The 11,067-nt window shown below is 39.0% G+C and overlaps 2 protein-coding genes and 1 pseudogene across 8 annotated transcripts; all 3 read right to left on the bottom strand.

The window, feature by feature from the left end:
* Window positions 1-328: 328 nt before the first annotated feature.
* On the bottom strand, window positions 329-3,561 carry cdkn1ba (cyclin-dependent kinase inhibitor 1Ba). Its single transcript, XM_051688120.1, has 3 exons — window positions 2,854-3,561; window positions 2,435-2,567; window positions 329-1,788 (listed from the first exon to the last, which is right to left on the bottom strand). Exons 1-2 carry the CDS (start codon window positions 3,302-3,304, stop codon window positions 2,455-2,457), a joined length of 564 nt encoding a protein of 187 aa, XP_051544080.1. The 5' UTR covers window positions 3,305-3,561; the 3' UTR covers window positions 329-1,788; window positions 2,435-2,454.
* Window positions 3,475-5,092, bottom strand: LOC127435015 (uncharacterized). Of its 7 annotated transcripts, none has more exons than XM_051688112.1 (4): window positions 4,590-5,090; window positions 4,208-4,439; window positions 3,976-4,053; window positions 3,475-3,898 (listed from the first exon to the last, which is right to left on the bottom strand). In XM_051688112.1, exons 1-4 carry the CDS (start codon window positions 5,059-5,061, stop codon window positions 3,475-3,477), a joined length of 1,206 nt encoding a protein of 401 aa, XP_051544072.1. In that variant the 5' UTR covers window positions 5,062-5,090. The 7 variants fall into 7 exon arrangements, with proteins under 7 accessions (XP_051544072.1, XP_051544074.1, XP_051544077.1 ...); XM_051688119.1 differs by lacking the exon at window positions 3,976-4,053 and having other exon boundaries at window positions 3,531-3,667; window positions 3,743-3,898; window positions 4,362-4,439; window positions 4,590-5,092; XM_051688114.1 differs by lacking the exon at window positions 3,976-4,053 and having other exon boundaries at window positions 4,590-5,089.
* Window positions 5,093-7,513: 2,421 nt separating this feature from the next.
* Window positions 7,514-8,879, bottom strand: LOC127435017 (cysteine-rich DPF motif domain-containing protein 1-like; annotated as a pseudogene).
* Window positions 8,880-11,067: the final 2,188 nt, after the last annotated feature.

Below are 11,067 nucleotides of genomic sequence, written 5' to 3'. Positions count from 1 at the left end.
AATTTAAATAATCTTTGTGTTTATGTTACTTTTTGTGTTTCTTTTTATTTGCGTGTGTGTGTGTGTGTGTGTGTGCAGGTGCTTGTTTAGTGTGTGACAAAATGTTTTTTTTGCATAGGTTGGATGATGCAAAACAATGCCACATAACATATATTTATTAGGTATAAAATTGTTATACATTTATTTTAGTTATTAGCATATCAAAGTCTATTTGGTGCATATTCTAATGCAGGGTGTAAGCAGTGTATTTAAGGTCCCACTGAGAGCATATTTTCATTCAGATTTTTTTGTTCTACATGGTATATTGGAAAAGACTCAGATCAAGGTGTCCATCTCATTATGTTTTAATCATCTCATTTAAAAAGCAGTACACAATCCACATCAAAATTTTAATAGGCTCAGTTTGCAACCTTGCACAAATTTCAAAATGTGAAAAAAAAAAAAAAAAACTTATTAAAAGAAGTACATACAGAAACTGCAGAATGCCACTTTGGATAGTCATAAACAACAAAAAGCTTGACATAAATAAGTTAGTATAATTTTCTCAGTGTTTTTTTTTTTTTTTTCTTCTTAACAAAGCTGTATGCACAGATACACTTCAAAGTTTTACACACATGCAGTGTAACGTCTTATTTCATTTAATTTTTTCTGTCGTTGGTTTATACATATTTTTGTCATAGTGCCATGTCATGTTCAACATGAAAGCCAAATATACTGTGGCAAAGAACTGGCTTCATGGACTTATGTTGTTCTTAATTATATGGCCCAGTTAAAGGAGAAAAAAAAAACAAAAGAAAAAAATATATTTATTAAAATAAACATTATGCTACACAGCAATTAATAGAAATATAAAAACTGACAAAAAAGGGAATTAATTGGTCATTACATTTGCAATTTTTTATGTCTGTGTACTCAGTAAGATTTGTAGTTCATGAGAATTTATAAGATTATTCCAAAAGAACAAAATGGGAAAAAAATAAATAAAATAAAAATAGTGGAATAACCCAGGGAATAATAATACTGTTAAGAACCATGAAAACCTTAATACCACACTTGGAGTCACAACCCCTTCAGAGAGGAACACACCACCACAAATGTGCTGTAACTTTGATAAATTCATATTAGGTTCCAATAAATATCTCCAATGGTTTTAATGCAAATATCAAAACTCAATTTTATTATTTAGCCAGATCACACGAGGTGACAAAAAAAAGTCTCTAATGCTTTTCAGACTGTGACATATTTGTGCAACTTACAAATGGCCAAGATTGTGCTGCTGTTCAGCACTTGACTAATACACAATAAGGTGTATTTTTGACTGTTAACATCCTGAGCCAGCCAAAACTGAGATAATGGGACCGTGAAACTTAATTAAAGGAAATTGTGTGTGTGTGTGTGTGTGTGTGTGTGTGTGTGTGTAAGAGGGATCATTCTGGGGTGAGACATTTTAAAACTGCACAGCAATTCTTCAAGTCAAACACACTCCATTATAAATGATTGTGTTTTTTAAATCTTAATATTACTTTTAAATGTGCTACATATAAAATGAAAATATATACATAGGTAGTAAAACAACAAATGAAGCAACTCCAATTGCACACTGCTACATTGTCTGCTTTTGAGGCAAATATATTCTGTCGAGTGCCAAAACTTTAGTGTAAATTTCAGTGCTTATACAGCCTCTCCTAGGCTTTTCTTTTTTTTTTTTTTTTTTTTTTCCAACCTCTGTCCCTGTTTACTTCATAAAGCTCTTGAAGTATTCGATGGAGAAAATAGGCTTCTTCATCTCTGTAGGAACAAGAACAAATATTTTAATTAGCAAATAAAATAACATGGTAAATGTTTGTGCAAAAAAATAAAAAAATAAATAAAATAAAATAAAAAAATTAGATCATGGAATATTATAATACCTAGATCACTAATGATTAGGGGGGAAAAAAAAAAAAAAAATTTTGGAGAAAATGTTTCGGCTAATTTCAACAATGTCTTATCAGGATTAAAAGGGCAAGCACAGAATTGCGAATTAGACATGAGGAATTTTCCGCGCAAGCATATGCCTGCATTATGAACCCGGACCCACGCCTCCTCCCACGCGCAATCCCGCACGCGCCAGTACGTCCAACAAGAGACCTGCTGACGTGTTACTACAATGTTGTGCATTTGAAAGACGTTTGACTCCACTGTCACTTTTGCAGTGGCATAATGTCTGAACATGTCTTAGTTTTAAAACACCAGACCAAACACTTTACTTGAACGCGAGACATGAGAACACGGCGATGCACGCGATTCATGCCACACAGTTTACTATAAAATAATAGCAACATCTGACCTTTTTCTTTTCATGCCAGACTGCGTGTTATTTCACACAAAAACATATGTTAGAATTCATAATAATTCCAGGTTTTATCAAATAGTAGCTACATATGAAACCCACCTTTGCGTAAAAGTCCTTGTTTACGTTTTGGGGTCTGATTTGCAAGGCGCCTGCTCGACCGAATGTGTAGTTTCTGGACAGTGGTTCGCTTCGGTCGGATGGACGTTTGGTCTTTTACTTTGGCAAGGAAGATCTGTTGAAACAATGAAAATGCTGTTAGAAATTATTTTCAGCTACTGTGAAAAAAGCATATTTTGTGTTTACTCTGATGCTGTCCAGTGCAGCTGTAACAGTTGCAAGTCAGACAGTGAAAGTAACCAGTTTGTAACAGTTTCTTCCACAGTGTGTATACTTTGTATCAGACGTCACAATAGAACGTTCGAACGTCAGTGTTTTTTTGTTTTGTTTTGTTTTTTGTTTTTTTAAGGCAGCTGACGTAATTCGTAATGCCTGGTTGTCACGAGCTTGCAAACATTTACCCTCATCCTCCGTCGACGGTCTTTTCCTCGGTGTGGTCAGGGCTGTTCGGCAATCCGACTGACTTCCAGTCTCTGTGTTTCCAGAGTCCCCCCCTCCGCTCTCAAGAGAGGGAGTTGTCAACAAATAATCGTGATTCCCGTTATGATCCACAGTCCCGGTAGCCCGTTTGACATGAGGTGCTCTGGTGTAAAATTCCGGCACGTCTTTGCTGTCCACCTCCTGCCACTCGTACTTGCCCGGCGAGAGCGGCTCGTTTTTGCCAAAGTCGAAATTCCATTTGTCCGAGGATGCTTTCTCGAGCTCCTGCAGTTGCTCCTTAACATCCTTCTCGAGCTCTTCGCGATTCACAGATCCGAACAGATTTCTGCACACGTGAGGCTTGAGGTCCGCCTGCCTCGCATCGACCCGTTCCAGCGTCGGACTTCCATTAGAGACGCGCACTTTTGACATTTTTCACATGAAACTTTGTCCAAGAATCGTAGGTGCAATCGAACCGAACGCACTAACTAAACGCAATCGCTCCCAAGCAAGTCTAAGAAATCGCAAAGTGAACCAGGCGCACTCATAACAAACGCGTAAATGTGATGCGGAACGAAAACAGCAACAATCGCGAGCGCTCATCAAAACAGCGCGCGGCTCCGATTCCGTCTCGTAGTAATTCTGAAGAAAAACAGACAAGACATTAGAGAAGGCGAGTACCCAATATGGCGATTGCAAGTAAACTGGGAGGAAAAAAAGATTGACAGCCAAGGATATTTAAGCACAGAATGGTTTTCATTGGCTGGTGAAGCACAGGACCCGCCCACCACTGACCTGATTGACAGCAGAGGCAATTTAAACAGACCTTTTTTCATTGGCTGAAGAAGCACAGGACCGCCCAACACTGACCTGATTGACAGCAGAGGCCATTTAAACAGAGACTTTTTTTTATTGGCTGGTGGCGCACAGGTCCCGCCCACCACTGACCTGATTGACAGCAGAGACCATTTAAACAGATACTTTTTTTCATTGGCTGGAGGAGCACAGGACCCGCCCACCACTGACCTGATTGACAGCAGAGGCTATTTAACAGAGACTTTTTTTCATTGGCTGGAGGAGCATAGGTCCCGCCCACCACTGACCTGATTGACAGCAGAGGCCATTTAAACAGAGACGTTTTTTTATTGGCTGGAGGAGCACAGGTCCCGCCCACCACTGACCTGATTGACAGCAGAGACCATTTAAACAGACTTTTTTTTATTGGCTGGAGGAGCATAGGACCCGCCCACCACTGACCTGATTGACAGCAGAGACCATTTAAACAGAGACTTTTTTTCATTGGCTGGAGGAGCACAGCTCCCGCCCACCACTGACCTGATTGACAGCAGAGGCCATTTAAACAGAGACGTTTTTTTATTGGCTGGAGGAGCACAGGTCCCGCCCACCACTGACCTGATTGACAGCAGAGACCATTTAAACAGACTTTTTTTCATTGGCTGGAGGAGCACAGGACCCGCCCACCACTGACCTGATTGACAGCAGAGGCCATTTAAACAGAGACGTTTTTTTATTGGCTGGAGGAGCACAGGTCCCGCCCACCACTGACCTGATTGACAGCAGAGACCATTTAAACAGACTTTTTTATTGGCTGGAGGAGCATAGGACCCGCCCACCACTGACCTGATTGACAGCAGAGGCCATTTAAACAGAGACTTTTTTATTGGCTGGAGGAGCACAGGTCCCGCCCACCACTGACCTGATTGACAGCAGAGACCATTTAAACAGAGACTTTTTTTAATTGGCTGGAGGAGCATAGGACACGCCCACCACTGACCTGATTGACAGCAGAGGCCATTTAAACAGAGACGTTTTTTTATTGGCTGGAGGAGCACAGGTCCCGCCCACCACTGACCTGATTGACAGCAGAGGCCATTTAAATAGAGACGTTTTTTTATTGGCTGGAGGAGCATAGGACCCGCCCACCACTGACCTGATTGACAGCAGAGACCATTTAAACAGAGACGTTTTTTTATTGGCTGGAGGAGCACAGGTCCCGCCCACCACTGACCTGATTGACAGCAGAGACCATTTAAACAGATACTTTTTTTCATTGGCTGGTGGAGCATAAGACCCGCCCACCAGTGGAAATGGATACAAATGCTCGAGACGCGCGGTCTGCAGGCTGAGACGCGCGGTCTGCAGGCTGAAACGTTGCGTTTGCGAACCATCTTTAATTACAGACACTTACCTGGCTCTTCAAGGTATTGAAAGCGCAAAACTTTACAGTTAATAATGTACTGGCCGTGTTTAAAGAAATGTCATAAATCTGTCATGGAATATCATGGGAACATTCAGACAATCTTGCCCTGCAGCTGTGTACTCGTGAAGCGTACTGTCTCTCGTAAAACCCTGGTGTGATTTGCTATCTCTCTGCCAAGTCTGAGGTCATAGTTGACAAGTAAGCTTATCTCTGGCAGACGTTGGCATTACTTTTCTACCGAACATTCTCCTACTACACTTCCTTTTCAAGAGATGGTGTGTGTTGACTAAGGCCTTAAAAAGTTCAAATCTTACACACGCTATTTACTATTTGGTTTAATTGCCAAACAAGAGCAAAAAAATAAATGTGCTTATTTTATTATAAGCTACTAATTTTTAATAATCTAATATTGTACCTATCAATGGGTCGAATAGTAATTATAATAATGATAATAATGAATTTATTATAATAAAAATAGTTTACCACCTTTGCCACCAGTCATATCAGACCTAATAAGTGACAAACTCATTAAAACAAGTTTTGCTGTCATAATTAGTAATAATAATGTCAGCTCCCATGTCCCCTTTTTAGTGAATCATTATCTTAGCTGTAATACAATTTTAAAGGAATATTCAGAGTTCAGTACAAATTAAGCCAATATAAAGGGTCAATATAGCCAATTATAGCCAATATAAAGACACTGTGCCAGCAAGAGTGCTATGTGAAAGAATTCTTGCATGACAATGGTACAGAGTGCCACTCTATTGGCTGGCATTTGTGACACAGCAGTGGTCACACTCCGTCTGTTCCTGACACTTCCTGTTGGCAGCAACTGGTCAGCAGACTGTCACATCCAAATGACATTCTCATTTGGAAGCCTGTGCACTGAACTGATCTTAACTCAGAGCACAAAGGAAACAGATTCCATAAAGATGGTACATCTTTTCTTTGGTTTTGTAATTCTAGTTATGATGTTTTGGTTCATACCAGCTAATCTGAACATATACAACGAGGAGTAAAATAAAAGTAAAAAAGTATGTGTGTGTGTACACATCTGATTAATTAATTATTATTAGAGGCTCTGTGATCAGAATTGGATGTCAAATAAAGAGGAAAACAGGATTACTCCGAATCCAAGACTTTGCCGTATTCATCACTGCAAATAGTGTTTGGCATAGACTTATTTTAGAAACATAGCATGACAAATCCAAGATACAACTTTTTTCCAATTCAAAATTGTGGCAGAGATAAGTTTTTCTTCCTGACTGAATTAATGAATAAATGTGCATTAAAACCTAAATATTCTTCAGATACTAATTAGGTTAATTTTGAAAGTCAACTGATGTCATTCATAGAAGTCTTGCTTTGAGCAAGGATTGAACTCACAATCTTTCAGTCAAAAGAACACATGGCAGCTGTGCTGCCCACTACACTGTTGTGGACCTTGAAAAACATGACTCATGATAGGTAGCTGAGAATACATCGCTTGTAAAAGTTCAAATGCATGCATCTTCTGTATTGTAGTATGCAAGTTCAACTCTTTAAAACAGATTACTTTATATTTTAAGTGTCTTATTGAAGTGTTTGGTTCCATGGAACCACTGCAGGTCATCACTCCAGAAGCTGGGGGGGACCAACTAACAGTCCCCCCCCTTCTTTGGGTGCACCCTTCACACTCCACCACACAACCCTACTCATCATAGCACTTTTATTTCTGAGATCCAGCTGGGATTTGAACCAGCAACCTCTAACACCATGAGGCAATGCTCATACCAGTGAGCCACAGATCCCTTGCCTCTGAATGTGAAGGAACTTATTTTTGACCTACGAATTTGAATTTAAGCTAATGCAGTTAAATGCATGCCAAAACTTCATAGCAGAGCTAGCCAGGCACAGTTCGCATTGTGGTATAGTGATAGTGCACAGACATAAGACAGATCAAAGTTTTATGCTCCTTCGAGAGCACGGGTTCAATCTTGCCTGCATCATGTCATGATCTCATTTCTCTTGTTCTTTTTTTCAATTAAAGGTAAAAATGTATTATACATTTGGTAAATGCAAGAAATGTATTCACTCAGTTCCTGCCTGCTTGAGTCTTAATGAAAACTGTTTCTATAGCTCAACTGGTAGAGCATGGCACTAACAATGCCAGGATCATGGATTCAAGTCCCAGGGAACACATTTACTAGTAGATCTGAAACTTGACTGCACTATAAGTCACTTTGGATAAAAGTTTCAGACGAAGTCTAACAGAAACTTTCTATCAGATTAGAAGAATGACAAACTTGTGGCAAATCCTAATAATGGATCAGATGTGACTATGCTGCCTCTGGTTGTAGATGTGTATGCAGTTAAAACTGTGAGTTCCCTATATGGACAAGCTCTAAAACATAAAATGCAAACCTTTACACAAATTCAAACATACATTATTTTATTATGTCTAGGAAGATGCTACAGTACATTCAGGAATGTCCTCTATTCCAGACCAATGAGAAGTTGAACATTATGAAGAGGATGTCTTTGGATATTCTTTTTCTTTGCCAGCTCATTTTGAATCAGTTCTGGAAACGGTTGGAGGTGATCCCGCACACATGGCAAGCAAAAGCGTTTGGTGTAGAACAGACTGCAGTCCTGTAATTAAACGACATGAAAATGTATTCTTAATAATAATACTAAAGAATAATTTTATGAGCAAATTACAAGCAATACATTAAAGACAGGAACATTAATGTGACATAAAATGAAAATGAGTTGCAGCTGAAAGAATAAGGAGGTAGGGAAACAGATCATTTACTATAATATGAGCTACGGTATATATACTGTGCCCACACACACCATTTTACTGCACAGACAGCACTTCGATCCTAAAACAAGGAACTTTTCTCTCTCTGGGCTAAATGGATCTTTTACGCCATAACATTCTTCTAAAAGCCTGTGGGTCAAAGCGTGAATCATATTTAAACAGTTATGACTTTCTTCACACTGTCACTCCCATAAAGATATGATATAATGCCAGATATGAACACATAAAATTATTGCTACATATTTCCAATATGTATTAGTAACATTATTGTTCAATTCTACTAATTGTGACACATATAAATTATTTGTGCAAACATGTAAATCACCTATAAAAACAAATATCTGTACAGTGATATGTAGGAATCCTTAGAAATATGTCATATTTATGCATGTCAAGTATGTGTTAAATATATGAAAATGACAAATTTCTGTAGTATTTTTACATTTATGTTGCATATACAGTATGTACAAATATGTGACTTTTGCCATAATTTCTGTAGGGGCCTTTTAATTCAGGCAGAATTAAATTATTATTATTATTATTGGGTTGTTCAGTATAAAACATCACTGATATCTTTCCAAGCTTGAACATTCTATATAGGTATGTCATTTGAGTACACTAGCATACTATATCGATCTTTTTTTTTTCTTCTTTAATATGGAAAGCAGTACAGTGTTCCACAACCCACTGGACAGATACTTATGTTGTTATACTTACACTATTGCTCTTGTGTTGGGAGGTTTCTGTCCATAGATGAGTACGGACTAGACAATTCACACAACTCGCATGTGAACATGGATCCTTCGTTCAAGTCCTAAGCTCTAATTCTCTGTCCTTTTAACATTTGCATTGTTATGCGTTTATTTAGTACTATTAAACCATCCTAACGGCATGATTTGAATAATTGCATGTTGTTTTGGTGCGCCATGTCGCAGAAACGTCACTACCATACGGACAATTCCAGTACTTCCGGTTTATATTGCCGTTGCAACACATAAATCTCACCAGAAGATGACGCTGTCGACGTGGAAAATCCACAGTAAACAACCCTAAACAATGTCCACATTGTTTTCATTTCACACCTTTTATCGACCTTACATATAAAGGGATAGTTCACCCAAAAATTAAAATTCTCTCATCATTTACTCACCCTCATGCCATCCCAGATGTGTATGACTTTCTATCTTCTGCAAAACACAAACAAAGATTTTTAGAAGAATATTTAAGCTCTGTAGGTCCGTACAGTGTAAGTGAATGGTGACCAGAACTTTGAAGCTCCAAAAAGCACATAAAGACAGCAAACAATTAATCCATAACACTCCAGTGTTTAAATCCATGTGTTCAGAAGCAATCCAATCGATTTGTGGTGAGAACAGACCAAAATGTACTGTAATTCCTTTGTTACTACACACTGCATGCCCAATTAATAGGCAAATTGTATTCCTCAGGATTAATTTTATTGTTGAACAAACACAATGCTCTCAGTCAATCCAAAATGTTATTGAACCTCAAACCTGAATGTTTAACAAAGAAAAAGTGAGTTTTGTCTTTCTCAGGGGAATATATAAGTGTGTACAATTATTAGGCAACTAAATTACAAAAATAATGTCTCCCAACTCAATTGTTTATTCTCAATTTTTAGAGTAGGTGCAACAAATAAGTAACACAAAATGACAATTAAATAACATTTTTGGCCTTTCAAAAATATTCAGTGACCAATATAGCCACACTTCTTTTCAGTAACTGCCATGAGCCTTCAATCCATGAAGTCTGTCAGTTTCTTGATCTGTTCACGATCATCTTTCGCTGAAGCAGCAACCACAGCCTCCCAAATGCTGTTCAAAGAGGTGTACTGTCTTCCCTCACTGTAAATCACACGTTTGAGAAGGGCCCACAAGTTCTCAGTAGGATTTAAGTCAGGTGAGGAAGGGGGCCAAGTCATTATTTGGGCATCTTTGAGGCCCTTGCTGGCTAGCCAAGCAGTGGAGTACTTGGATGGATGTGATGGAGCATTGTCCTGCATAAAGATCATGGCCTTCTTGAATGCTGAGGACTTCTTCCTGTACCACTGCTTGAAGAAAGTACTTTCCAGAAACTGGCAGTAGGTTTGGGAGTTGAGTTTCAGTCCATCTTCAACTCGGAAAGGTCCAGCTACCTCATCCTTAATGATAGCAGCCCATACCAGTACCCCTCCTCCACCTTGCTGGCACCTGACACGAAGTGGTGCCCTGTGTCCATTAGTGATCCAGCCACAGGCCCATCCATCTGGTCCAACTAGAGTCACTCTTATTTCATCTGTCTTCATGTATTTCTTTGCCCAATCTTGACACTTCAACTTGTGAATATATTCAGTGGTGGTCGTGATTCAGCCTTCTTGACCTTGGCCATGTCTCTGAGCACTTGACACCTTGTACTTCTGGACACTCCAGGTAGGTTGCAGTTCTGGAATATGGTAGCATTGGAGGATAATGGGTTCCTGGTAGCTTCACGTTTAATTCTTCTCAAGTCTTTTGCAGTTAATTTGCGCCTTTTCTTCTCTATGCGTTTTTTGCGCCCCAGCTGACTATTCGCAACAAAACGTTTGATTGTCCGGTGGTTATGCCTCAACAGTTTAGCTATTTCAAGAGTATTGCATCCGTCCGAAAGGCATTTTACAATATTTGACTTTTCAATGTCAGTTAAATCTCTTTTTTGGCCCATTTTACCTGAGGTAATGAAGCTGCCTAATAATTATGCACACCTTGATATAAGGTGTTAGTCATTTTCGCCACACTCTACCTCATTACACAAATACATACCACCTGAAAATGATTAAATCCAATAAGTATTCAAGTTTATATGGTTTGGAGTTGGAAAATGTGCATGGAAATAATGATAAGATCAGAATACTCACTTGCCTAATATTTGGGCATGCAGTGTAAATCTTGACATCAGCAGTCTCCTTGGTGATCATTATTTCAAGCTCGATTACACTTCCTAGCGCCATCTGGCGCTCTGCGCATGTGTCAAGCTCTGTGCCTAGAGACTGCAATGGCAAGATGTACAGTAAGAAGGAGTAACATTTTGGTCTGTTCTCACACATAACTGATTGGATTGCTTCTGAAGACATAGATTTAACCACTGGAGTTTTATGGATTACTTTTATGCTGCTTTTATGTGCTTTTTGGTGCT

The sequence above is a fragment of the Myxocyprinus asiaticus genome, chromosome 45 (assembly GCF_019703515.2).
Source record: "Myxocyprinus asiaticus isolate MX2 ecotype Aquarium Trade chromosome 45, UBuf_Myxa_2, whole genome shotgun sequence".
NCBI lineage: Eukaryota > Metazoa > Chordata > Actinopteri > Cypriniformes > Catostomidae > Myxocyprinus > Myxocyprinus asiaticus.
The sequence above is the reverse complement of the archived record's forward strand: the minus strand, read 5'-3'. Positions and strand labels throughout refer to the sequence as shown.

Bases quoted from the DNA above. Each gene is read 5' to 3' on its own strand.
- cdkn1ba (XM_051688120.1), bottom strand. From the start codon at position 3,304: ATGTCAAAAGTGCGCGTCTCTAATGGAAGTCCGACGCTGGAACGGGTC. The intron at 2,568-2,853 runs GTAAATGTTTGC...TTGTTTCAACAG, and splicing joins ACCGTCGACGGAGGATGAGG to ATCTTCCTTGCCAAAGTAAA.
- LOC127435015 (XM_051688112.1), bottom strand. From the start codon at position 5,061: ATGGTTCGCAAACGCAACGTTTCAGCCTGCAGACCGCGCGTCTCAGCC. The intron at 4,440-4,589 runs GTCAGTGGTGGG...GCTGTCAATCAG, and splicing joins TGGTCTCTGCTGTCAATCAG to GTCAGTGGTGGGCGGGACCT. The intron at 4,054-4,207 runs GTCAGTGGTGGG...GCTGTCAATCAG, and splicing joins TGGCCTCTGCTGTCAATCAG to GTCAGTGGTGGGCGGGACCT.